At 42.8% G+C, this 27,955-nt stretch overlaps 1 protein-coding gene and 1 long non-coding RNA gene across 3 annotated transcripts; one reads left to right on the top strand and one right to left on the bottom strand.

The window, feature by feature from the left end:
• Positions 1–49: 49 nt before the first annotated feature.
• PCF11 (PCF11 cleavage and polyadenylation factor subunit) lies at positions 50–23,008 on the bottom strand. 2 transcript variants are annotated; one of them, XM_079973284.1, is made up of 16 exons: positions 22,321–23,008; positions 17,800–17,925; positions 15,929–16,117; positions 15,414–15,623; positions 12,912–13,969; positions 12,185–12,374; positions 11,647–12,097; positions 9,688–11,405; positions 8,563–8,686; positions 7,218–7,337; positions 5,157–5,271; positions 4,250–4,433; positions 2,416–2,571; positions 1,714–1,806; positions 990–1,025; positions 50–566 (listed from the first exon to the last, which is right to left on the bottom strand). In XM_079973284.1, the coding sequence occupies exons 1-16, from the start codon at positions 22,558–22,560 to the stop codon at positions 348–350; spliced, it is 5,229 nt and encodes a 1,742-aa protein (XP_079829410.1). In that variant the 5' UTR covers positions 22,561–23,008; the 3' UTR covers positions 50–347. The 2 variants fall into 2 exon arrangements, with proteins under 2 accessions (XP_079829410.1, XP_079829411.1); XM_079973285.1 differs by having other exon boundaries at positions 8,578–8,686.
• A 166-nt stretch (positions 23,009–23,174) lies between these two features.
• LOC307215158 lies at positions 23,175–26,708 on the top strand. The gene is made up of 2 exons (XR_013838332.1): positions 23,175–24,234; positions 24,944–26,708. It is a non-coding gene; the product is annotated as an uncharacterized lncRNA (long non-coding RNA).
• The last annotated feature ends 1,247 nt before the right edge of the window (positions 26,709–27,955 follow it).

Below are 27,955 nucleotides of genomic sequence, written 5' to 3'. Positions count from 1 at the left end.
AAATACTTTTATTATTATTGGATGGTGTGCATAAACATTACACTCCATAGATAGCAAAAATATCTTTTATTTATAATTTACATTTCCACAAATGAAAAAATCATACAATTTTCCTTACATATACAGTCTATTCCTGTTAAATTTTGTATGTCTTCTACAGAACTTCCACACAATAGACACCTGACACTGTGCAGGCAATAAGAAATTCAAATACAAAAATGTATTTATTAACCAAATAAGCAGCTGGGGCCCTGCCCCAAGTGAACACTTTATTCATATAAAAATTATTTGCCTTCTAGAGTCAGCTAGAACACAGCAGCTCTTCCCTGGAATAGAAAAAAATTAGTTTAAACTGACTCAACCTTTTCAGGCTCTGTTTTAATTTCGGCCAATGTGGGTGAGCTCCCCTCCATACAATCATCAGCAGGTGTATCCTCAGGCTCTTCTTTTACCTTGGGACTGTTACAGGAGTCCTGTACTTCTTGCTTAACAATATTCAACATAATATTTAGCGGGTTCTCTACAGGTGTCTTGCTAGGAGATGGCGTTGAATCAAATGACGAGGTCTGTAAGTAAAAATTAACACCATATACGTTAATTTGCACTACCAAAACATTTCAATGGTAACTTTTAAAATGTGATTTGAAAGTGGCAGGTGTAAAATGTTGCTTCCACAATAGGCATGCTTTTTGCGATGATACATCTAACTTAAGCAAGAAGGCAAAGTTTTTAAAAAGCAACCTAAAGCCATCAAACCCAGATTCATTGTTATTGTTATTTTTAAGTAATATTATTTTGAAGAGCTGGTTTATTATTTGCCACACTTTGGAAATAATGATGCATGTCTGAATATCCTCCTCTTTACATGAATGAATGTGCTTTACAGCACATTTAAAACACAACATTCTATTTTTTTCAATCTATAGACTAACCTAACCAACACATTTAGCAGATCTGATACATAAACCGACAGAAAATAATGCACTTACATTTTGATAATCTTCGTAGCATGACGGATGGTATATCTGGAGAGAGAAGACAATCAATCTTAATATCTACATACTTTAAAAGGCATAGAAGAATACACTGCAAAGCAAATGCAACTTTCTTTTTCATACAATCACAAATTTCACTAAATTCACTGTACACAAAACTCTATAGTTCTTCTGCACATACTGAAGTCTTCGGCCTCCATTTGCTAATACAGTGGTACCTCGAGTTATGAACAGTCCTGCTTACAAATGTTTCGGGTTATGAACTCCACAAACCTGGAAGCAGGTGTTCCAGGTTGTGAACTTTGCCCCAGGATACAAATGCAATCCGCTTCTGGGCCGCAAGAGGCCTATGTAGGGAATGCACGCCTAGAGTTAAGAACGGATTTCCGGAATGAATTAAGTTCGTAACCTGAGGTACCACTGTATTTTACTGTGTTTGGCACAGCTTGCTTTAAAAGTGCAGTCATTTAACCATTTCTAGAGGGGCAGCTATGTTAGTTTGTTGCAGCAAAAGCAAGAGTGTGTCTTGGGCACATGAAAGACTAACAAATTTATTGTGGCATAAGCTTAGTGGACTAGTCCATTTAATCGGATGCACAAAAGCTTACGCTTTAATAAACTCATTAAGTCACAAAACAAAAGATTATTTAGCCAAAACCTGGTAATCAAAGTCAATGTTTTTCCTCTGTGCTGCCACCAAATATATATTCAACATTACCTTCTCGTCTACTCGAATGGCATTTTTTAGGTGCCACTCCTCCTCTTCCTCATCCCAATATTGCTCAAATTGCTCCTGGCAGATTTCACAGCTCTGAAATATAGGAAAGCAGTTAAAAGAGCAGTATTTACATAAACAGTGCACTTGTCCTTTTACTCTCAGTTCACCGGAGAAGTTATGACAAATAAAAGGTAGGTACAGTATAATTGCAACAATTCTGGGTCCTGCTATTAGCAATATATTAAGACTGCGAAATTCTGCTCTTTAAATGTATGAAGTGGTATCAACCCATAGTGGCCATGCTTTTGAAATTACTGCTACAACCAAATTCCTTAAGAGGAATAAATAGGAGTGTTTTAAAAGGGATTCTCAAGAACAGGAGGGGGGAGGGGGGGAGGGAGGGAGGGAGGGAGAGAGAGAGAGAGAGAGAGAGAGAGAGAGAGAGAGAGAGAGAATCAGGAAGTTTGGGTGAATTCACATTTCGCTTATAGAGCTTTGCTGTCAACTCATCCTTCTTACCATAAACCTGCATCTACAAAGAAAGATTTATCTTCCGCAGTAGATTTTTTAAAAATAAAATACACTTGCACGCTTCATATCTTTATCTAGTGAAGAATGTTGGAAATATAGTTAGGAACAAAAGTAAGAATTTCTACAGAGTCAAGCCAGTCTCAAGAAGCAAGTTTACTGAGGACAGCTTACCTCATCTGCTCCAGCTGGGCCGGCAGGGACACTCTGAAACTCCTTCTCCTTAGCAGCTTCTTGTGTTTTCAACACAACTTCTTCATGCACTTTCTCAAAGAACTGGCTCTTTGCACGTTCCTCTAAATCAGCTATTTCTTCGAACTCTATCCAGTCCTAAAGAAAAAAATATTGACAAAGCCAATTTAAGATCCTACGAGTTCTATCTTTTACTCTGCTCACGCAACTTTCCACAATACAGTTCTGCACAAATCTTTAATTATCCTCTCTGGTTCTGTTTCTTAGGATCAGGATCACAGCATATAGGGCACAGTCTTCCGAATCCTTACTCTTGTAAGAAAACAAAAAACCACTAATCCATCACCATTTAAAAAATCCTCAATCCGTTAGAGCTTCTTGAGCAATACGCTAAGCTTGTCTTCCAAGACAACAACGCCCATTTACACCACAAAGAACTCATAACCCACCTACTTTCAGCAGCCAGAAACACCATAACCAGACACTGGAGAGACCTGTCAGGAGTAAGCATGGACCAATGGTACCAAATAGTATGGGAAACAGCCCTACTGGAAAAATTAACTAATAAACTGAAACTGACACGGGGACAAACAGAAGAAGACACCTTCACCCCGATATGGCTCCCCTTTATCAAATACACAGCCCAACAAGACAATGACAATAATCCACCAACAGCATACAAATCAATATGGCTAACCTGATCCAAAACACCCACCCACCCCACTCACACACAAAAACAAAGATCACCACAGCCAATCACACCCTAGGCCAACCCCAAACTCTCTCACCACCAAAGGAACACAAGTGAACAACACAAACAACGCTGACACCAAACTCTACATACATTAAGCATAATAGAAACACCACCACCTGACCCCACCCCCATCCATCTTCCCTCCCTCCACCCCCTTTCTTTTTCCCTTTTTTTTTTTCTTCTCCCCCCAATGCCTCAACAAATGAAACAGATTTGTAAAAATGTTACATGGGGGGAAAAAAAATACGAGGCATTACACTTCTGTAAAACAAGAAAATCCTAAATAAAATATTAAAAAAAAAAAATACACTAAGCTTGAAGGGTGTGTACCATTCACCTAGTAACACATCTGTGACAAGCTTTTCATAAATCTCACGTGCAGCACAGATGTCGGAATCCACCCACTCATGTTTGTTTAAGCCAAAGTCTACCAGTAGTACAACACCTGTGCACAATTAATTCAGGCATGCAAGGGAAGAATATTTATCTCTGTATGACTATTTCCTTAGTCACAGGAATCTCAGATTTTCATTTTTTGTTTTGTTTTAATATTTAACCCCTGCGAGTGCAAAGAGGTTCCTGAAAACTCATCTGCAAACACGACATTTTAAGAAGCAGACACTGTGACATCTGACCACCAGAGGGCAAACTTGTGACGCTGCTCCCACACTAGCCAATATAGGGAGAAAAGTGTGAAGCCAAGCAGGAAGCCACAGAGGCAGAACACAGGCAGCCAACTACTATAAAACAGGAAGTAGGTGCCCTCAAGGATCTAAGAGGGGAAGGTTTATAAAAAGGATCGAAACTACAATCTGCGAGGGATCTGGTGACATTTCGAGGCAGAGGCACTGCCTAAATGGAACTCGGTGCCTCCAGAAAGCTGAGCTTTCAGAAGCAGAGAAGGAATTTAAGATGGCGTTTGAAGGCTCATGCTGTTTTAAGTGCATATTATCTTGGTAGTTTGTTTTACTGTTATGCACCTGAATCCTTTGGAACAGGGCAGGCAATAAATTTAACATTAATTCTCTACCCTGAGGTGAAACAGACTGAGCCGCCACTTACCGTTAAGCTGTAGTACCATCTTCTGTGAGTAACTTTCCGGCTGACATCCTTTTCCGTGCGGTTCTGACGATAGTGCCAATCCAAATGGTCTGCATATACATCTGTCTGTGAAGTTGTGAACCTCATTCCACAAGAGTAACACTGAATGCCAGTATAGAGCCGGTTTATAATGCTATCGTATCGCCTGGAAACAAGTCGGAAACTAGTTAGCAGCAGATTATGGCAATTAGTTTATGGAGAAAAAGTCATGCAAGCTTCAAATAATTCTGTTAAGCAAATACAAGACAAAACACGTTTCAAGTTGGAAGATTGCGAAAAAAATTGTAATTTAACAAGCACCAATCAGTAACTTGCACACCAAGGAACAGGCTCTAGAGCAGGAGGACTATAACTCTGCCGCCTAAGTTAAGAAAAAACTTGGGACACCTTTCCCATTCAAGAATTAAGAGGTCTTGTTCATTTAGCTGGGGCAGGGAGCTCATGAAAATAAGGCAGGTTATGCACGTCCATGAATGAGAAAATAAATGTGTCAGGAGAAAGCCAGCCAGCACTTTCAGTATGTGGAACTGCATTGGGAATCAAGACGCTGCCACACAACTTTAAAAAGGCCCACAATAAACCTTGAAACCTTTTTATCTAGATCAGAGACCTAGAAATCCCAAGATACTATCAGTGGTTAATTCTGAATTCTTTAATATGCTTGACATACCAAAGTGATATTTAATACTTATCACACACATAAATATAGCACTCTCACTGTCCTTAAAACAGCAATTACTTGACTTTCACAGTTAAATTCAAGTTAGATCAACAGTTTGATCTAAAACTGTTCAATGGCTTACTTAAGTCAACATGACATGCCTAGGTACATTCTGTGTTACCCACCCGCCCCAACAAATGTACTTACTGTTTTAGTTCTTCTATAACGAAGTTAGTTAGGTCTGGGACATCTTGATCCTCAGTCTGGTCTTGATCCTCCTCATCCTCCTCTGGAGCTGGTTGGGCAGAAACTTCACTGACTTCTAAACAAATGAGGTACGTTGTCAGTACTGGGCCAAAGCGTGTCCTTTCAAAACTGCATCATTGTCAAATTAAAGCAGGCAGGTCTAAAACACGACAGTACTCCTCTGTCCCTAGTGATTACTGTATTGTTAACAGGTGAGGGGGACGTGCAAAGTGCTCCACAGAAAACAGCAATCAGCTGACGTCAGGTGCCAAGGAGGGAGGCCGGGATGAAATGGTCTGGCAGGCCGAACCAGACCCGCAAGTCAGAGGTTCCCCATCCCTGTATTATAGCAAGGTTCAGAGTCTCCACCTCCATCATTCAGCCCGGACACTGAGGTCCAGCTCCGAGGGCCTTCTGGCGGTTCCCACACTGCAAGTAGTGAAGCTACAGGGAATCAGGGAGAGCCTTCTCAGTAGTGGCGCCCACCCTGTGGAATGCCTTCCCATCAGATGTTAAAGAGATGAGTAATTATATAAAATCTAGGAAACATCTGAAGGCAGGAAAGCTTTTCAAGGTTTAATGTTTTACTATGTATTTATATATGCTGGAAGCTGCCCAGAGTGGCTGGCACAACCCAGTCAGATGTGCGGGGTACAAATAAATTATTATTTTTATTAGTAACACACGTGGCAAACTTCTTTCAATTCCTCCAACTTTGTATCTTGACTTTAAAAAGCAAAACACAAAAGCTATTCCCAATTACCGTATTTTTCCTTCTATAACACGCAGATTTTTTCTCCTAAAAAGGAAGGGGAAATGTCTGTGCGTGTTATTGAGCGAATGTGTGGTCCCTGGAGCCAAATGGTGTGAGGGGAGGCAAAAAAAAGCAGGCAAAAATCAAATCGCGCGTCTCCTAGAAGGGAAACCTGAAAAGAGGAAGCGGCTGCTTTCCTGCATTCTGCCTCAGGGTCTTACTGCCCACCCACCTCTGTTTCCTTGCTGTGTTTGCTCAAACGGAACAAAGAGCAGGGAAAGCCCCTCCCCTCCAGGCAAGCAGAGGGGAAAGCAGAGTGAAAACATGCAGGAGGGAGAGAGAGAGAGAGAGAGCTGGCTGGCTTGGGTGGGTAGGTGAGGGAAAACTTTTGCCTTCCTTTCCTCCCTCCCGTTATACCCCTCTCCTGCATTCTTAGCCAGCTGCTTCTCTGCACACCCCTCTCCTGCTCTTTGTCCCTTCTGTGTTTTTCCTTCCCTCCCCACGTAAAATTTGGTTAAAAAGCATGGATCCACATGGATCCTCAGGATCTTTGCATTGGGTCAGCCCAAATTCACCATCAGATCACATAGCATGTCCATGGCTACAGCCTGCCTCCCCCCCCCCCAAAATCACGCACCCACTGTTGCCTGGGGCTGCAATGGTGCAAAAACGTGGTTACAAAACATGGATCCACATGGATCCTCAGGATCTTTGCATTGGGTCAGCCCAAATTCACCATCAGAGTACATAGCATGTCCATGGCTACAGTCTGCCCCCCAAAAATCACGCACCCACTGTTGCCTGGGGCTGCAATGGTGCAAAAACGTGGTTACAAAGCATGGATCCACAGGGATTCTCAGGATTTTTGCATTGGGTCACCCCAAATTCACCATCAGATCACATGTCTGTGGCCACAGCATGAAGCACAAAAATGATACACCCACTGTTTCATTCAGAATGTTTTTTCCCTTGTTTTCCTCCTCTAAAAACGATGTGCGTGTTATGGTCAGGTGCGTGTTATAGAGCGAAAAATACGGTATATGCCTTTAAAACAGGATACACTGGATCTATTTCTCAATCTAGCCAGTTCTAAGTAGCAAAGGAGGAGGTCAATACTGCTGATTTTGAACAGCAGCTGCTATTAAACCCATTAACTGTTGCAAGATGCTTAGACAAAACATATGTATCATACATACCAGCTTCTGTCATAACAGCCTTTAACATTTTAACTATTCCTCACAGAACAAAAAGGTAAAAGTTATACTTACGAGCTGAAGTTGAATCAGTCTGTAAAACTTTGAGAATCCCTGTAGAAAGTAGTTTTGAGAATAATTCATTTACATCAAGTTGTCCAAGATGATTATCAGGATAGGAAAGCGGAGCGTTCCCTAAAAATGGGACAAAAAATGACACTACTTTCAAATAGCTCTAAGACTTAAACAAGATCATATGGTTCACAGTCCAAAACATTTTACATTCCCTTTCCTTATCTTCACTCTTCCTTTATTCTAAAGCTCATTTTCAATTTCAGTTGCTTCTATCCTGCTCACAGTTCTCTATACAGTTCTCTACCCTGACCGTTAGGTCCAGTCATGGACAACTCTGGGATTGTGGTGCTCATCTCGCTCTAGAGGCTGAGGAGCTGGCGTTTGTCCGCAGACAGCTTCTGGGTCATGTGGCAGTGCATGGAAACGCCGTTTACCTTCCCGCCAGAGCAGTACCTATTTATCTACAGTGGTGCCCCACAAGACGAATGCCTCGTTAGACGAAAGGGTTTTCCGTTTTTCGAGGCGCTTCGCAAGACGAATTTCCCGATGGGCTTGCTTCGCAAGACGAAAACATCTTGCGAGTTTTTTCCCTCCCCCCCCCCTTTTTCTAAGCCGCTAAGCCGCTAATAGCACTAATCCGCTAATAGGGATGCTTCGCAAGACGAAAAAAACGCTAGACGAAGAGACTCGCGGAACCGATTATTTTCGTCTTGCGAGGCACCACTGTACTTGCACTTTTGACGTGCTTTCAAACTGCTAGATGGGCAGGAGCTGGGAACGAGCAACAGGAGCTCACCCCGTCACGGGGATTTGAACAGCTGACCTTCTGATCGGCAAGTCCTAGGCTCAGTGGTTTAGACCACAGCGCCACCCGCGTCAAATTGTTGTTTTATAGCAACAATTAAAAGAGTTCTTTTCTTGCTAAATTATGCTGTTGGAGTGCAGATGAGGATTTTTGCTTACATATCCATTATTTCAGGATATAGCTCATGAGATACAGTAGATAACATTCCCTAACCAAGTGGCAACTGTTCTGCACCTGGTCCCCCCTCAACTCCAACCATTATTTTGACATGGCTCCAGTTGAGTAACTTTGGGGTTATAGTAAATAGGGAAGTAGCCCTGGCAAATCTGAGGTTTGTTCAGGATTGATGCAAAATCTCCTTTATTTGGCTCTCCATATATTGGTGGACTACAGCATTCATTAGCCCCGGCAAGCATGGCCAATGGTCAGGAATGATGAGAGCTGTAGCTCAGGAACATCTGGAATGTCAAAGGTTCTCCACAGCTGCCTCGTTGGTAGCTGATAAATGTTTTAGTAAAAGGACAAAAAAGAACAACTCACCCTTTAAATACTGACCTGGTTGATTTTGGACAAAGCTTCCAGGATTTTGTGCATGAGCTGCTAAGAGAGGCTGCCCTGGATTGTAAGGTACAGGTTGAGTAGATGCTACCGACATAACAGGAACCTGCCAAGAGGCAAATGCTGTTTTAGTCAGAATATTCAGCTATTGCACTGTTAAATACCAAATCACTGAATGGTGTTTGGTTTTGCATTCAGTTACAACACAGCACGACTCTATTTTACAGAAGTAAAATATCAATGAAGTGAACAGTATAAAAATAAAACTTTAAGCATTAATACTAAAACCAGATTAAATCAACCCACTTTCTGGGACAAAGTGCTCCATCTATATTAATATTACGTATTTCTTTCAAAACTGCTCATTTTATCTTTATTTGGTAAATTTTAGTACATCTACTTATTTTTAAAGTTTGATTTGATCTGTATTTTTAATTAAAACTTTGTACTCTTTTATGTAAACCATTTAACAGGTTTTTCTATTAAGTGGTATATTCTATTATATGCATATATTGTATATGTTATTATATACATATTGTTAAATACGTTAGCAAAATATTGGCTTCCGTTGTGCTTCCAAGAAGCACCTCAGATTCCAAGAGCTATCTTAAGCACGCTGGTGCTTAAGCGTGTTGGACTAGGGCATGGGAGACCATGATTCAAATTCCCAGTCTGCTATGAAGATCACTGGGCGACTTAAGTTAAGCTGAGCCTAAGTGTCAGGCAAGAGTTGCTTGTGAGGATAAAATGGCAAGGGGGATTATGTCACCCATAGCTCCTTAGAGGAAACCTAAGATATACATGTAATAATAACTAATTTGACTATCATTATTTGATTTCCCCCCTTACACACACACACTCTCTCTCTCAATAACTTTGGCCAAAAACAACAAAAACTCAACTCCCCCCCCCCAACTTTTGAGTCCACATTTTCACCCTCTAAAATATGGCAACCCTAACTTAGCCCTACCTGCCATGAACAAATATCTATATCTACACACACATATACACGAGACACTCTCCTGTTACTGAGAATGCAGAAAAGAACAAGCATATGATTATATATGAACAAGTATATCATCAATTTAAGTCTAGAAAGCCCCTTACCTGCTGAGGCTGCTGAACATTTCCCGTCATACCACTGAAGTTTCCATACTGAAGATTCTTGTCATCATAGTAAGGTCCAGGCGCCCTGTTAATAGTGTTAGGAAAGTTCTGTGCTCCAGAACCAGGTGGCCCATTGAAGTTTGGTCCTTGCGGGTTATCAAATATTTGCTCAGTTCTCTGGAATTGCATTCCTTGTGATGGTGCATTATAGGGTGGCTGATTGGGAGGTTCATTGTAAGGGCCAGTTTGTCCATAAGGTGGTGTTTCGAGTCTTGAGGCAGGATGATTAGCTACATTTTCCATTCTTTGACCTTGATGACCAAGAGGAATATCAAATCGTGTTGCCTGCTGGTGTTTAGGATCTTCAAACCGTTGAGGTATTGGTGCATCAAATCTTGGGGGTATCTGCTGACCCGGAGGACCATCAAACCGAGGTTGTGTCTGCTGAGCAGGGCCCATTTCAAACCTTGGACCAGGTTGCACATGTAATCCATCCAGTCTTTGCATAAGTGATGGCTGACCAGGTTGACCATCAAATCTTGAATGACAGCCATCAAACCTTGGCCCTGTTTGGTTAATAGGTCCTTCAAACCTAAGTCCACCTCCAGCCTGGCCTGAAGGCCCCTCAAACCTGGGACCAATCCCAGACTGACCATGAGGCCCCTCAAATCTGGGACCAACACCTGGTTGACCATGTGGCCCTAAAGGCTGCCCATGTGGCCCCATAGGCTGTCCATGAGGACCTTCAAATCTTGCTGGCTGCCCATGCGGACCCATAGGCTGTCCATGTGGACCTTCAAAGCGCAAATTGCCTCCTGGCTGGCCAAGAGGTCCCATTGGCTGCATATGAGGTCCTTCAAATCGCATGCCAGCCGCTGGCTGACCATGAGGCCCCATAGGTTGGCCATGGGGGCCTTCAAACCTCATTCCACCTCCTGGGGGACCATGAGGCCCCACAGGACGGTCATGAGGCCCTTCAAACCTTATCCCACTTGAAGGTTGGCCATGTGGACCTTCAAACCTCATTCCACCAGAAGGCTGGCCATCAAACCTCATAGTACCTGAAGGCTGATCGTGTGGTCCCTCGAACCTGATCCCAGATGACTGACCATGTGGTCCCTCAAACCTAATCCCAGCAGATGGCTGACCATGAGGTCCTTCAAACCTTATCCCACCTGGGGGCTGACCATGGTTCCCTTCAAATCTTATACCACTCATTGACTGGCCTGCGGGCCCCTCAAATCTCAATGCTCCCCCTGGCTGTCCCATAGGATTCTCAAACTGTATAGCAGTCCCTGCACCAACTTGCCCTGAGGGCCCTTCAAACCTCAAGGGACCACCACCCATCTGTGCTGGTCCATCGAACAGAGAACTTTTTCCTCCAGATTGTCCTGGGGGCCCGTCAAACTGAGATGCTGGCTGGCCTAGGGACCCCTCAAACCTTAAATTAGTCTGTGGTTGTGGTCCTTCAATTCTAGAACTTGCATTAGCCAGCCCTTCAAAGTGAGTTCCTTGTCCATCTCCACCTGCCCTTGTTCCAGGATGTCTAGGGGAGCCCTCAAAATGAGATCTTTCCTCCATCAGTGAACTAAATCTTTGCTTTCCATCCGAAACCCCAAATCGTGATCCTGTATTCTCAGTAAATTGCTTCTCTGGTTCTTCGTATCTTGCTCTCTTATAATGTTCATTGAACGGAGACCTCCGCTCATCTCGAATACCTTTAAAACAAAACAAAACAGCACTGTTACTGCCTGAAGGCAGTAGTATAGTATAGAAAGCGTAGTATACAAAGCAAATCTACAGCACTGTGAGAAGTATTTCCCCAAAATTATCAAACCTGAAAACTCCAGTATATTTTTGCTGCACTTCTACTGATAACCAAGAAAATATTTACAGTTTCTTGATTTTCCCTAACCATAATACAGATAATGGAGGTATTTTCCCCAAAGCTCCTTGTACCTTTGGAGGAGTTGGACTCATCGTGTCTTCTCCGGCTGTCATGAGGTGAATTTTCAGAATATGGTCTGTTACTACCAACAGGGGAATGCCGCCTTGATCTTTCACTGAATTGACTCCCCGATTTGCTTTTTGTTTGTTCGCAATCCATTCCAGTAAGATATGTCTCATTCAAGTGTCTCTCAAGTAAAATATCTTCAGGATCCATCATGTTGAGTCTCGGAAATGAATGCTGAACTTGCGTTCTTTTTAGCTTAGCTTTATGCTCATGATATATTAAATCCGCATCAGACAACAGGGGCTTCTTTTTCGAAATTCCCTTTTCACCTGTGGGACTATCCCAAACATTGCACCTGTGTTTTCCTTCCTGATACTGGATAATTTGGCGAATCTGATGGCACAGAACAAGAAACTCATCTTGCGTTATTTCTCCAGATGACAGTTGTTCATTAGCCTGTGACAGGAGAAAACGTTAAAGAGTTAAATTTGGAAGGCTGTTAGGAAAGAATATGTGAATCTATAAAAAGTTAATACATGTTACCTTCTTAAGTAACTCTCTCTTGTTTGCCAAGTCCAGTTCTTTTGGAATCTGCAAATTCGCATCCACACTTAATCTATGTTGCTTTGGTGTGCGAGGTGATGTAACTCCTTTACTACTGGTTGCCCAGGTGTCCCTGTGCCTCTGATGAGGTGATTTAGAAAGTCCTTGGTGTTCTTCAGTTGGCTGGGGGCTGAAATCCACAGAAGCAAGAATGTTAACTTGACACAATCTCCCAACATAGTGTGATAAAAACAACTATTTCACTTTTGCTTTAGCATCATAAAGGTAAAGGTACCCCTGCCCGTACGGGCCAGTCGTGTCCGACTCTAGGGTTGCATGCTCATCTCGCTCAAGAGGCCGTGACAGGTGCCGTCCGAAGACACTTCCGGGTCACGTCGCCAGCGTGACGAAGCTGCAGCTGGCAAGCCAGCACATGGAAACGCCGTTACCTTCCTGCTATAAAGCGGTACCTATTTATCTATTTGCACTTAAGGGTGATTTCAAACTGCTAGGTGGGCAGGAGTTGGGACCAAAAGACGGGAGCTCACCCCGCCGTGGGGATTCAAACCGCCGACCATGCAATCAGTAAGTCCTAGGCACTGAGGTTTTACCCACAGCGCCACCCGCGTCCCATTTACCATCATACCAACATGGTTATTCTATGGCAGTAACTTCAGATCTATACCTACGATAGCAAATTAAATTTGCCTCATAAATGTCAACTTACTTTTTATTTTCTTGCCAACCAGATTTCCACCTTTTATTTGACTTGGAACTTGACCAGTTCTCCACATTCTCCTTAGGTTCCGAGTTTGCTTTTGAAGAATGCAAGTTCATTCCTTCCTGCGGTCGGTCTTCATGAGTTTTCTTCGGCCTCCTTGAATCTCTCACTTCCTGCTTCCTTTTGTTAGAGCTCCTTTCTTCCCGTATTCCCTGCCCAAAGTCCTCTGCGTGGGATTGCTTTGGTCCCGACACACGAGACTTTGTAGTTTTAGATCCAGGAGAGAGACTTCTGAGCCGTCTTTTGGGTGACCTCCTGTCTCTTCGTTTTGGAGAATGGGAAGATGGTGACCGAGATCTAGGGGAACGTGACCTTTTCCTGGTACCCGACCTTCCTAGCTTTCCAACCTGTTTCTCTGACTCTTCCGTATTGGGATCTTGCTTTTGGACAATGCCATTAATTATTTTGGTTCTACCACTGACTGGTCTATGCTCTTCTTTGTCTTTTCTCTCCATGCATCTCCTCTTTTCTTTCAGATCATCATCTTTACCATCTGGTTTCTCTAGAAGATGTTTTTTCAATCTTGGATCTCTCTTGCTTATTTCAGATACCCTGGTGTTCTCACTTTCTTGGTTTCTAGTATCTTTAGCATGAAGCAGCTTGTTCTGCAAGGGAGATGGAGACTTCAGTTTTGAATCAAATTGATCAAACTCTTTCTTTTGAGATTTCTCATTCTGTTTTTGTCTTTCTTGCTTTGATGTACTTTGTTTTTCAGCCTGTAGTGTTTTGCTGACCTTTGGATCAGCCTGATTGACTGGACTAACTGTAAAATCTTTCCTATGACTTTGATCTTTAGAATGGGAAGAATGTTGACTTGTTCTATTAAGACGAGGATCTCTGTTGGCCGTTTTGACATCATGGAGTGGAGAGAGACGGCTTTTTTCAGGCGGCAGACAAACTTGATGAGGAGCTTTAACTGGCATGTGAGATGGTTGTGGAACATGTGGCTTCACAGATGCTTGACTCAAGCTGGATCCACTTTGCTGACCACTAAGAGAAACCGCCTGAAACAAAAGGTAATAAAAAGAAGCAGGTATTTACAACACTAGCACTTAAAAAACCTTAAGTGTTTCTCTTACCTACTGTACAGCATAAAAATCCAAGAATAGGTTTGAAAGTATGGACTAATTCTTGAGTTCTAATTATATATAAGAATGCACCTACATATTAGAAAAGAGAACTTGCAATAAAAGGCATATAAGTTACTAGCTTTTTGGATAAGCCTCTCTATTTTAGAATTTTCTTGGAATACTCATGATGTCTGTGAATGTGTCAAAGAATATACTAATCATTTCCCAACTCAGATTGTAAGGGAATTTTAGGTTCCTTCACTGAAGGTCAATAATTACAAGGTATGTCAATAAACGTTCATTGCCTTATAAGATGATGGAAAATTATGCAGTATTTCCAATATACTATTTTTAAACCATTTTATTTTTTTGATAAATTATACTTAAAGGGCATAAACGGTATTTCTGTAGCCGACAAAAACATAGTATAGAAACCTTTTGACGACATTAGAACATGCTTTGCAATCCTGTCTTCAAAACACGGATGGCAGGGAACATGTGGCCCTCCAGATACTGAGACTACAACTCCTACCATTCCTGAGCATTGGCCATGCTGGCTTGAGGCTGATGAGACTTGGAGTCCAACATCTGGAGGGCTGCAGGTTTACACCGCAAGCAAACCATGAAAGATTAAGACATCACAAAATATGACACCACACACAAATTGATTCCGGAAGAAAACCCTTTGTGGTTACTTGTGAGCTAGACTATACGTGACACTTGCTACGGTAATAAATACCTGTGGGGTATCAAACCTCTCCCTTGGTCATGTATTTGATGTCAATGCCTTTCACGTGCATGGAAGAAAACTCACAATGTGATGGTCCCAATCTCAAGCCCTGGGTTCTACTAAGCAACAGCCAGGGGTGTGGAATTTGCTATACAAGTGCAACATATAGGTTTTACCATGATAACTAGAGGTAGTAAACATTGTACCCTCAAGGTTGAATGGCTATCTGTCATGGATGCTTTAACTGAGATTCCTGAATTTCAGGGGGTTGGACTAGATGACCCTTGGGTACCTTCCAACCCTTATGATTCCATGAAGGTGTTGCTACACTACAACTCTCAGCCTCCCTTGCCATTGGCTACGCTGGCTGGGACTGATGTGAATTTTGTGGAGGGCGCTAAACCATGTGTCCAAATTAATAACCTCAAAACATGGTAGAAAAACCTATTCCTATTTTTATTAACTTGTTGAGCGTATGAAAGAAAGGTTACAATCTGTATTGCGGCTTGCCCCACAGATCAATCAAATTTAATAGTCTTAACAAAGGCTCCACCAAATAAAGACAACTGAAATGGGCTAGTGACAAACACTGGTCATGTTTTGCTTTGCTTGCCGACATGCTACAGCAGTCATTTCTATCCTACTCACCAGCTGTGCTTTAGTCTGCTCTAGTTCCAGTTCTAATTTTTTCTGTTGAAGTTCTAACAACTGTTTTTGTTTTGCTAGTAGCTGTTGTCTTATTAGCTGCTCTTGAGTCAAATTCTTTTGTATTTCAGGAACAACTGGAGTAGAGGACACAGCAGAACAGGACACAGGAGGAGGACAGACTGCAGGGCTAGGTGCAGGTGGTTCCTCAGGCTACCAAGAAAATGGTAAAGAACACGATTCTTATTTGTGGGGCAAAGCAACCAGCAGTTAACTCAAAGCTAAAAATGTTCCATTTTTTTAAATTCTTCATTTTTGTACATTTAAATTAGAATGCATAAGCAATGTCAGACTTTTAACATAAGTTTAATGCTTTCACCTCATTTATGTTTTGAAAGTACAATCCCTACCATAACTACCAGTCCTTTCTTGTCACCTCAAAGCATGCGAAATTCAAAGGCCTGAACACAAACTCATATAAACATAATTTAAAGCAGCATTTAGTTGTCGAAACTTACCGATTTATTTAAAAACTTAGGATTCACATGGATGCTAGAAGTATTCACATTAGGGGGTAGTGGTTTAATTGGCCAAGCAGGGTCTACTGAATTCACCCGGACATCAAGGGCATAGAGTTTCTTCAAAGGGAAAATTTCATCCCACGTGGAACGCAATTTAAATAAACTTTTCCTAGTATTTTCATCCACCTAAGAAGAACAGAACAATTCTATGGCTTGTTAAGTTAATAAAACATTTGTTATGCTTCTTTCTACAACTCAACACCAGATACTGTACTCCTAAAGCTGTACTCCTGCTCATTTGTGTGTACTGAAGTGCCACTGAAATTAGTAGAAATCAGGTGCACACAGCTGAACGATGGACTGTGGGCCTCCATGTAACGGGATGGATTAAGAGATAAGCACACATAACAGAACTAGCAGCAGCCGATTTCCCTAAAATGCTATGGGTTAGGGAATCACGCTGAATGAGGTGGGCTTCTCCATATTTCTTCAATCCCCTGTGCACAGCCTATCCCATTCAGCAGGGTTCCTTGACCCTCATTGGAGTATTTTGTCGACATAGAAGTCAGCTTCTGCCAGTACCGTGATGTACTTGCCCCCAGGTCCAACATATTGTGATTTGCACAGTACCATATACATTTGAAAACAGTAAACCCTCATGTGTTATAGACACAGCCATGGTATCTTTTTATTTTTACATTTTATATTATCCCAACTCAACCATCAAGGCAGTTCACAGAACAAGTTCAATATCATAATATGCAGATAATTTTCATTTCCCAATGTTTTCATACTGCATCTACTATTCCTGGTAAAGATATAAACCCAATACAGGCAATTCAGTGACTACTGCATTGATACTACAATCTTATGCACTTACTCCCAAGCAAATCCTGAAGCTGAGATATACTGAGCAAAAATGCCTAAGATTAGGCTGTTAAATAGCTCAATCTTGTCTCAAAATATATTTCTTCTCCAGCTAAAGCTCCATACTACCAGTCAGAAAGTATGTATGGCTTAAACAGGCTCACAAGGGTTTGTCTCAATTTTTATTAATATCATTAAGAGATTTAAGATTAAACAAAACTTGATAAAGGGAAGTAAGCACTAATCCAATTGTTTTGAGCAATTCCAACCCTTTATTAAACAGCACTGGGGAACGCTAATTAATTCAAGTGGCATATTCTTATTTCCTTTAATGATTTATGTAAAACTGTTCACATAAAAATTATAAATATGCATTCTGTATTTATTTATTTTTAAATCACCCCAATCCTCTGGCCAACCCAGTTTGAGAAATCCCAGCCACAAGCAATTGCTCAGAAATTAAAGTGAAACATAAAAAGACTGCAGAAGTGAAAAAGTTGGGAATCAGATAATGAAAGGTGCTCATTATCAAAATATAAACTTTCAGAATTCTTGGCAGGCAGGTTCCATTTAAGTATCAAATGTTTGCATACACTACTATAAATGAATGAAAACATAACTTATTGTATAATCAAAATGAGAAGTGTTAAGAGTGTATGCAAACACACACAAGGTCACTGATTTCTCTGCAAGGCTAAAATATCTTATGCATGAAAAGTTCAGCATTGTAATAAATGGCACAGCTAAAGATCAAACAGTTTTCTAATACAGGCCTTCTCACTCTGGATATGCTCTACACATTTCCAACTATGTACTGCTACACTTTTTTAAAACCTTGTTTTCTTAATATAACTGGAGTGTGAATAGTCTAAATATGAAAGGTCCTACTGCATTCTTTGCACTTAGTACCCAAGAAAACCCAAGACTGAGTGTCAAGTTATTTATTTATACAGCAACAAATTTGAAAACGATTATAAAAGCACATATATATGTATATATACCTTTTCAAACACATTAACAAATGTTGCAACTAGGTTTTTAGTAAACGCAGCAAGATATTCTCTCCCAACATTCTTGACAATGGAGTCCATAAGGTACATAACAGGAAGTTTCTCATTAGAAGGAGCCTGGAGTAATAAGAAGAAAACTTGAGACTTTTAGTTATAACAAAAACATGTTGATTTCTCTTTTAATTTAGAAGTTACCATTCCCCAACCCACCTTATCTTTTTTTTGGAACAATTATTATGTAAAAGGTTGTTTTCATAAGCTAACAAGCTCAACACCGCCCCCCCCCCCCAAAAAAAAGAGTTTAGCTCTATTTGGTAGAGTGTTTTTCTTTAAGAGGAGGGGAATACTCAACCTCTGCAATGGCAGAAAGAACTGGCCCATGTTATGGTTAGGGGTATCCAAACCAACCATACTATACTCTATTTAAACACACACTACCTTCTGCTGGGATCTCTAGAAGGAAGGACATGGATTAACTTAAAAGATTTGCAAGTCCCATAAAGAGGGGGGATTCCAAGCGCATGGACCAGTGGTGAATACCGATGTCTGAGTGAGCCATATTTGGAATAATTACTTTGCTGCAATCCAGAAAAAATGCTATGTCACCAAGTCTGACCAGTTGAAGCAATTCGACTCAGATGCTCTCAAAGCTATATTCAAACCATCCAACCCGAGCAAGAAAAAGAAGAGTATAAATCCATAATGAAGCTATGGTGTTGAATAGTCGGGATTATAACTGGAACCAAAGACTGGCACGGAAGACAGTCTTCAAGTCTGGACACTCTTCAATGCCCAAGGAGCCAAGTTGGATTTTTTCGCCATACATAAGACGGGCCCCAAGTCCGTGCAGCGCAAACTGTGTGCCGTTGTGGCTGCATGTCCAAAGAAAATGGAAGCCTTCTCAAGTTCTGTTCAAAATGAATGTTAATGTCTCATCCATATCAGGAAATGGCAGCAAGCTTCCAGAAAGCATCAACGTGTATTTATAAAGACTTGTTGGGAAGGATAATTGCTTATTAACTGTCTTCTGTTTCAACAGGGGTAACCTAATTCCCATTTACCACCCAACAACTCTTAAGAAAAAAAAGCTAGTATTTCTGTGCAGTTTAACATCTGGCAACTCACAGGGTCTGCAATAACTGTAAAAATTCCATTGTCCAAATGATATTGTCCTTGACTGTCCTTAAAACTAGTATTTTCCCCACTAAATTGTGAAGAAATTTGCAGAAAACTCTGGCAACTTATTTTTTAAATTGTGAGAAAACCTGAACCACCCTTGATTTATCTGCACCCTTAAAATGTGTGGCTTTGAGTTTTTTATGCACAAAGATATGCAAACCATTTCATCTGAAATTTGCTTCAAGGGAGAATTATACCAGTAAGTCTTCAACCAGGTGGGGCCTCTACCAAATTACATATAGTGACAAAATAATAATGGAGGGAAGTATGCCTTCATATGAAACACAAGACCACCAGACAAGGCATACAGGGCATGTAAGGATTACTCCCCAACAGCTTGGAAATGAAAACTGGGCTATCTGATTTTACACGCTACAATAGGGCTTGGGAAAGCACATGGGACACCTGTATCCTTTTTTAAACCCCGTATGTGTTATCCTCAGACTTCCAAGGACAGCTGGCAAGGAAACACAGCTGACTTTAAAGTTCTTATTCCCAAAAGTTATGTTCTATTTTCCATCTTTAAATATGAACAGCAAAACTGCTGCATCTGTATAATATGTCATCATATGCTCACACGTGGTGTGAAAACAACATGTGAAGCTATAGTGAAATAAGGCAGCAAGCCTGTAACAGGATCTGGTTTTAGGAATTAGGAAGCAACCCCCACCTTTTAACGAATTGAATGCCACTTTTGCGAACCATACTTCCATACCAGTTACCATACTTCCCCATTAGTCTCTAAAAGAAAGTGCAGTGGGATGTTGGAGGTCCACCCCTCAAGTAGAGACAAACCCAAGTTAGAGATTATCCAGCAATTTCAGAAGGCAGGAAGGCAACACAAACCACTAAGAAACTGAAGGTAAATTAACCTCAAGCCTATCTGCAGTGAAACCATGCCCAGAGTTTGCAACAGAATGCTTGCTGCACTCCTTCAAACGTCATAAATGAGTGTTGATAATGTGTGGGTCTGTGTATTTTTGATGGACTTCACCAAAGGTTGAGCCTTCCTCATAACTCCATTGTACCCAGGCCGTAGAATAATTTAACACTTGGAAACAGATTCTGCACTACACCCGGTAAATAAAAAGACAAATACATATTTCATACATTTTATTTACATTTTAGGAATACCAGTCACACATTTCAAAGTCATTTATTTAGAAATGTAATAAAAACCACTCTGGTTTACACTAAATAGAAACTGTCCCCAGACAACACTTTCCTTCAAAAGTGGTTTTCAGAGAACTCAAATCTCTTGTTTCATCCTGGCCACTAATGACAGCTAGGCAAATCTAATTAGAAGCACAGGTTGTAGATATCTTTAAATACACTTAAGGGGTATGTAACCACCCTCACCCCACTCTGGAAAGTGTCTGGAGAATATGATGTAGTTAACCAACCTACATTTTAAACAGCCTTCCCTATTAGACCTTTAAATTTTACTTTACTTTTAAATCATCTTAAACCCCTGATTAAATTAGCAATTAAAAAGCCCAGTAACCTAGAAGAAGCCAAGGGAGGTGGGAGGGAGAGGAAGATGAGCAATAACTGATTATTAACTGGAATAGGGATGTTACTCTATCGCTATTTAAAATAAGGTTTGAAAGCCCCCCCCCAGGGAAAAGGTGTTATAAAACCTAAACCACATGTAGCCAGCTGACCTCTATCAGAAAATGACTGGATTCGGAGTCTACTCTTTCTTTTTGTATCATATGCCTCACCGGCGCCATGTTGGGATTGTACAGACAGCTGCGGTTCCTTCAGACAGGGTGGAACACTTGTTTCCCTGCCTTAATGAATGGGCTGCTCTAACAAGGAGTGGATCATACACACAGGCACATGCATCCTTCTAATTTGGTACACCTCTATTACTCAGAGCAATTCAGGAGCACCCCAACATCTTCTATTTCACAGAAAAAAATAAAGGGGGCTTATGTGATATAAAGGAATCCTTGACAGTAAAGCCTTATCGCCTTTAGCCTGATTACTGCTAAACGATTAAGAAAAATGACAAAATATTATGGTACAGCTAACTTGAACTAAGATTGAAACATGTTACTTGTGGAGGCACAAACTGCATGGCAAAGCACTGCTATTGCTGCACAGTCACTGCCAGGCCGCCATGTTGTACGCCTCGTTTATGCATGCTTGTGAAACCCAACAAACATTTCCTGAATTGCTTGAGGTGGATAGGGATGGGAATCAGGCCTTACATTCAAATTCACTGTGCTCTTCCAAATTTCCTTGCACTCTCTGCTACTGCCAATAAACAGCTGGCACTCCCCCCCCCCACACCTGACTATTTCATTTCCCCATATTCCAAAGGAGGCTATACCTTATGCTTCACTGTCTTTTCACATCCCTATGCCCCCATTTATCAATATTCCTCTTTAAGTTCAGCTAATATTTCCTTCTGTTTCAATCCAGCTCCACCTAGATCTTTTCCTACCTCTCTAATGCTGCCTTCCTCAAAACCCATGCCTCATCTTTATTCCCAAAGCTGGGAGGGATTCCCCTTGCCACAATTTCAAAATGCCTATACTGTTCCTAATCCCAAAGCCACCTTCTTGTTACCCCACGCACTTCCCTGCAGCTCCCCCGATCCGACTAGATCAAGAGCTCTCCCCACCATAACCCAACCCCCAAGACCTACGCCTGACAAGTTCACCTGCTTTTAGCCTACACTGGCGTGGGTTTTCCCCCTCTCCGCCCCGACTTTCTAACATGCAGCTTTTTCTACTGGCTTTTTTATTTGTAAAAAATTTCGAGCCGATTTATTTACTGCAGCCTCTTTTCGAAGGAGGTACTTGGGCTAAAGTAAACACCACGGGATCGTCATATGCTCTTAAAATGCGCGTGAGTAAATAAACTCACCCTCCCGCAAAAAGCAAAACAACCCTTCTTCTGACCTTTCCTTTTCTAAGGTATAATAAATAATACTATTAAGGTTGGCTGTACCCCCCTCAACCGCCAAAGGCCGTTGCCTTCCTTCCCCTCCCGCAACATACCCAACCCCCCTCCCCCACTGCTTTTCCTTGCTAGGCCTGATCCCTAGTATGCCTTTCCCTTTCCCAATCTCGCCACTAACCCCAGGGGGGGAAATCCCTGAACTCTTTCCTCTCATACACACGACACACACACACACACACGAGGTCTAGAAAAATAATATGGCGGTGTGTTTGTTTGCGGGGTGGGGGGTTTTGGGTTTTTTGCTGAGATCTGTCCCTAGAGCTATGGCAGGAGCCTGGGCGGGTAGGTTAAGTAGCTAGGTAGGTAGAGGGGGTGGGGGGTAGGTAGAGAGAGCGTATTCGGCGTAGAGTGTATAAAAACCTTGGCGACTTGCGCCTCGATCAGCGAGACGATGTCCTTGGCGTGTTGCACGTTCTCCTCGGCCAGGATGGTCAGCATGTTGATGTGCGGCTTGCTGTTGAAGGTCAGGTCCTCGAGCGAAGACTGGTAGTCGCGGCAGGCGTCTTCCCCGCTGCCGCCGCCGCCGCCCACGGGCCCTTCCGAGGCCGCGCTGGAGCTGCTGCTGGAGCTGCTGCTACTGGAGCCGCCGCCGCCCGACATTATTCTCTCGTCCCCCACACGCCAGAGGCCGCGCGGGGGGAACGGCCGAGCCCCTCCGGAGAAGAGAAAAAGGAAGGGGGGAACACAGGCCGACCCCCTCACTCTTTCTTTGCTTTTTCTTTTCCCCCCCCCTCACACACACACTAAGCGCCTCTCTCTCCCGCCCCTGCGGCTGTCGATGTCGCCGGTGCCCGCTGCTACTCCCTTGCCGGCCTCTTCTGGCTCATCCTCCGCGCCGCCGCGTCCTCGTCAAGCAGGAAGCTCCGCAGGCCGCCGCCGTTTTCCTCCGCCAAACCGCTTTCCTCGGTCTATTTTTCTCTCAGCCCACCCGCTTCGCCTCACAAACGCACGCACAAAATGGCGGCGGCTCCCGCGGCTCGCGAACGCCTTCTTCCTCCGGCTCCAACCGTTGCGTCATGCGAAAAACTGCGCCGGAGGGGGGCGGGGGCGGGCAAAAGCGCCGGGGAAGCGCCTTTTGTTCGCTGTCCGAGCCGCCATTGGCCGCCGCTGACTCCCGAGCCTGATCCTGATTGGAGCAGGAGGGACTCTCTCTTCTGATTGGGCCCCGCCTCCCTCGGCTCGCCGCTTGATTGAGCGGCGTCCAGGGGAGACGCGATTGGCCCGGCTCTCCACGCGCGCCGCGGATTCGCTGAGGGCGCGGCGGTCCCGCCTCTCTTTATCTCTTTTGACGTCTGGTTGGGCCTTCCGAATACAGCCCCCGCCTCCTCGTAGTAGTGTGACGTTGGGAATGGTTTGTTCTTCTCCGTCTGCATGTCGAGGGGTTCGCTCACCCCTCCCGCTCGGCGTCCCTTAAACTTGTTTGGTCAAAGGCCGCGCAGGAGACCTCGTTTCCTATTGGTCCGTTCGGTTGCTCAACTGTTGCTATGGGAATGAAGGCCTTTTGGGGCCTACCTAAAAGTCACACGGCTACATTCCGCACTACTGTATAGAAAACACCACACTAGGGACCGTTACTAGCATTTGCTGAGGTTTTGTCAATGCTGCTTAATATTTTGGATGCCTTTTGCTGATAGCCAATGTAAATTCATTACACATACAAATGTAAAACCAGTGAATTAAAGTAATTTCAAATAGGCCCAAGTAGGCTTTCCATAAAGTCCAAATTATTTCACGGAATATTGATTTCTGAATTAGATTAATACTGCCATCTTACCGTTGACATTCATATGTCCTGGTAATGTGATATACAAATACATTTCATTTTCCCCTAAGGACAAGCGGTTTCGTCTCTCTGGCATGGCATGTGATGAAACCTCCAGGAATACGTCTAGCTAGGCAGACCAATCTTTATTTAAAATTCAACCAAAACAAACTAATGACCTTTCCCAGACACGATGAAAACCCACACGGGACCCATCTTGAAGTTGTGTGGGGAAAAACAGGGTCATTTCTATTGTGTGGTTAAAGGTGGATGTGTTCCACTTTTTTCAATGCCATACACTTACAGTCCTTAACCATTTATATAATATTTATTTTATAATGTATAATATACATTGTGCTTTTTTTAAATGGGCAAACAGTTTCACAATCCATATTTACAATCCGTCTTTATCATTCTTCCCCACTCCCTCAGCACTCCAGTTAGGCCACCTCCGTTTTTATAATGTGTGTGTTTGATGGAGGACGTCAACTGAAGTCCCTCAGGCATTGAAAGTGTGCTTGGTTTGTTTGTTTTTAGGGGGTCATATCCAGAACTGCCTCCAAATGTGTAAAATATCTTGTTTATATGTTGTGTTATAATAATTCTAAGGTCTCAAATATATAATAAATATTCATAAATGCACTTGTATCTAAATACAGTGGTACCTCAGGTTACATTACATACACTTCAGGTTACAGACGCTTCAGGTTACAGACTCTGCTAACCCAGAAATAGTACCTCGGGTTAAGAACTTTGCTTCAGGATGAGAAAAGAAATCGTGCTCTGGTGGTGCGGCGGCAGCGGGAGGCCCCATTAGCTAAAGTGGTTCTTGCCTAAAGTGGTTTAGGTTAAGAACAGCTTCAGGTTAAGAACAGATTAAGTACTTAACCCGAGGTACCACTGTGCTAACCTTACTGTAGTTGTATTACTAACCTTGCTTTTTACTGGATCCTGCCTCCATCCATTTTCTCTGACCGATCATGGACATAGGGGACTTGGAGTCCCATAGGGAGTTGAGGAGTGAAAGCCAAACCCCAATTTTTACATGTTGGTATGTGTGCAGGGCAAATATCTGGCTGGTGGATGGGAGGAAGTTCTTTCAGTGCGCAAGGGTGGTTAGTGAGAAGAACCATGACAATGTGACTGGAGAGGTAGAAAATATATATATATATATTTTGTTGATTTTTATTTTGTGTATTTTCCTTCTGCTCTTCTTCCCAGAGTGACTCACAAAACTGGAAGATCAAAAACAAGCAATACGACAGCAATATAATAGCAGAACAGTAAACTTAGATACTAAAATGTGAGTCAAGTGCAAAGCGTTTTATTAAAACTGAATCCAAAAATGTGGGCAAACCAAGAGGTCTTCACCAGGAGCTGAAAATATAATGAAGTGAGCACCGCACAAACCTCTGTCAGGAGGCATTTCACAAAGGGTCACCACTGATAAGACCCTATCTTGGTTCACCACCCACCTTGCCTCCAAACTGGCCTTAATGTGGCTGTTTATTATATCCAATGTATTTATTCTAGCTGCAGTTTCTTCTCTAACCCACTCCCTTTGTAAATAACCCTGGCCACCATTTTCAAAAGGGGCAGAAAACCTACACCAGACACTACCAGCATTTTATTTATTTAGAAGAATTTATAAACCACTTAAATGTAATTCCTAAGAGGTGTACATAAAGCGATTTGAAACAATGGTCCGTATTCAAAAAATTGGGGAGGGGACACATGTACAGTATATACAACTTGTTGGGAGGCTTAAAAAAAATCATTTTAGCAGGTAGCAGAAATAGCACAATTAACTAATGTCAATAATCTGGGAATTTCAGAACACAGGAAATATGATGCATGCAAGAGTGCAAGTTCCACATCTTGAAGGAGTTGAGCAAGGTGATCCCTCAGGTAAATTGGTCCTAAGCTACTAAAAGCAACACCTTGAACTTGGCCAGGTAGGAAGTCAGGAGCCAGTGCAGATCATTCAGCAAAGGTGTAACATGCTGGCAGCATCTCACTCCTGTCCTGTCAGCAATCATGATGCACTGACTACACCTTCTGGAGGAATTACAAGAGAAATCCCACACAGAACGTATTGCAACAATCCAATCTGGAAGTTACCAATGCCCAAACGAACAGATTTAGGAGGCACGCAGGGAGAGGAGAAGAAGGGGAAGTGGCAGTGTGAAGCCACAAATCATCACACTTGCGGAAGCTGTCCTATGCTCTGAAAAGAATGGCATGTCATTTGGAGTCTCTCTATGTGGCAAGTGGCTAATACGCTGAAAATTATCAATATTGCTGACAAAGCCTAATCCAGGAGCACTCTCAGACTGAGGACCTACTCTTTCAGAAACAGTGTAACCCCACGCAGATCAGGCAACGGGCCAACCAGCCTGGCGGTTGAATCTGACATTTAACATTGGCGACATGACAGTACAGTGGTACCTCTGGTTAAGAACTTAATTCGTTCCAGAGGTCTGTTCTTAACCTAAAACTGTTCTTAACCTGAGGTGCCACTTTAGCTAATGGGGCCTTCCACTGTCGTCGCGCCACCACCACGCGATTTCTGTTCTCATCCTGAAGCAAAGTTCTTAACCCAAGGTACTATTTCTGGGTTAGCGGAGTCTGTAACCTGAAGAGTCTGTAACCTGAAGCGTCTGTAACCTGAGGTACCACTGTATCGTCTCCTCTGGGCGTGAGGGCATCAGGCTTGTTTGGGGCATGAGACAGGCTGTTTGGAATTCGACAATGGCGGCAAGAATCTTAATAGCACAAGGATGGAAGAATGAGGAAATCCCAACCAAAGAACTGTGGCAAGAAAAACTGATGGACTATGCGGAATTGGCGGAATTGACACACAAACTACGTGATAAGGACAACTGTGACTTTAAAGAAGAATGGGAACCTTTTGCAAAGTACTTAAAGAAACAACAAAATGAACTGGACTCCTTGGCAGGTTTTGAATAAACATACACAAACTTTTTATTGATAGATTAATGAAGGATCTTTACAATTTTATAATATGCAGAGAATAACATGTGCTGAGAAACCAGAGAGAGGAGCTGAGGGAAGTCGGGGGGGGGGGGACTTTCTTTATTTGGAGAGGGGGGAGGAAAAAAAGGAGGGGCGAAGAGGAGGATGTTGTGGGAGGGTGAGTCTTTCTTTGCTGAGACACTGCAGAGCAGTGAACTTGGACGTTTGCAGGAGAATGAAGACGGGGCTCATGGCCCCAAGAGTACCTCTACCTGTAAGCATCACCTCTTCCGGGATATGGGCAAGACCCACGTTATGGGTTGGCATCACTTGGCATCCTCAGCAAGGAGCCCACTGTGAATCCCAGGTACCCCCTTGTCCTGCTGCTGTCTCCTCTTGCCCCTATTCACCTTCCCCAAGAAACAGGAACAAAAAGGGGACTGTTCTCTCTTTTGGGGGGGCTGAATGGATTGGGCACAGAGGAAGAGACAAAGCAAGTTGGAGAGTGGGAATGGTGCAGGATGATGTGGGCCTCTCAGGGTGCAGAGATTGATGGGAAGCTCACTTAAGGTCACTTGTTCAAGGACTCTCCCTGCGTGCTCCCCCCCCCCCAAAAAAAAAGTCCTGGAGCATTCACTTCTTTGGAACACAGTTTGAAAACCATCATCTCAATGCAAAGGTGGGGAACTTCAGGCCAAGGGGTCAAAATTCACCCTCCGGGCATGTTCCATATGGCTTTCAGGACACTCCCAAAGGCCACACCCCTTATCTTTCACACAATCCATTAGTGGTTTTGCCTAGATAAGGCGCTGGTGACATTATCCCTCTCAAATTACATCCACATTGGTGACCATCACTGCCTCCCAAAGTTTAACTACGTGCTGTGTGCATATAGAGGACAAATAAATCTCATGACCCACAAGTATACCTCAGTCCCACTCCATAATATGTGTGCAAGTATACATCAGCTGTCTAAACCACTGTGCCTAGGGCTTGCCAATCGGAAGGTCGGCAGTTTGAATCTCCACAACGGGGTGAGCTCCCGTTGCTCGGTCCCAGCTCCTGCCAACCTAGCAGTTTGAAAGCACATCAAAAGTGCAAGTAGATAAATAGGTACGACTCTGGTGGGAAGGTAAAAGGTGTCTCCGTGCGCTGCTCTGGTTTTGCCAGAAGCGACTTAGTCATGCTGGCCACATGACCTGGAAAAACTGTCTGTGGACAAATGTCAGCTCCCTTGGCCAGTAAAGCGAGATGTGC

Source organism: Podarcis cretensis (assembly GCF_951804945.1).
Source record: "Podarcis cretensis genome assembly, chromosome: 4".
In the NCBI taxonomy this organism is placed as follows: domain Eukaryota; kingdom Metazoa; phylum Chordata; class Lepidosauria; order Squamata; family Lacertidae; genus Podarcis; species Podarcis cretensis.
The sequence above is the reverse complement of the archived record's forward strand: the minus strand, read 5'-3'. Positions and strand labels throughout refer to the sequence as shown.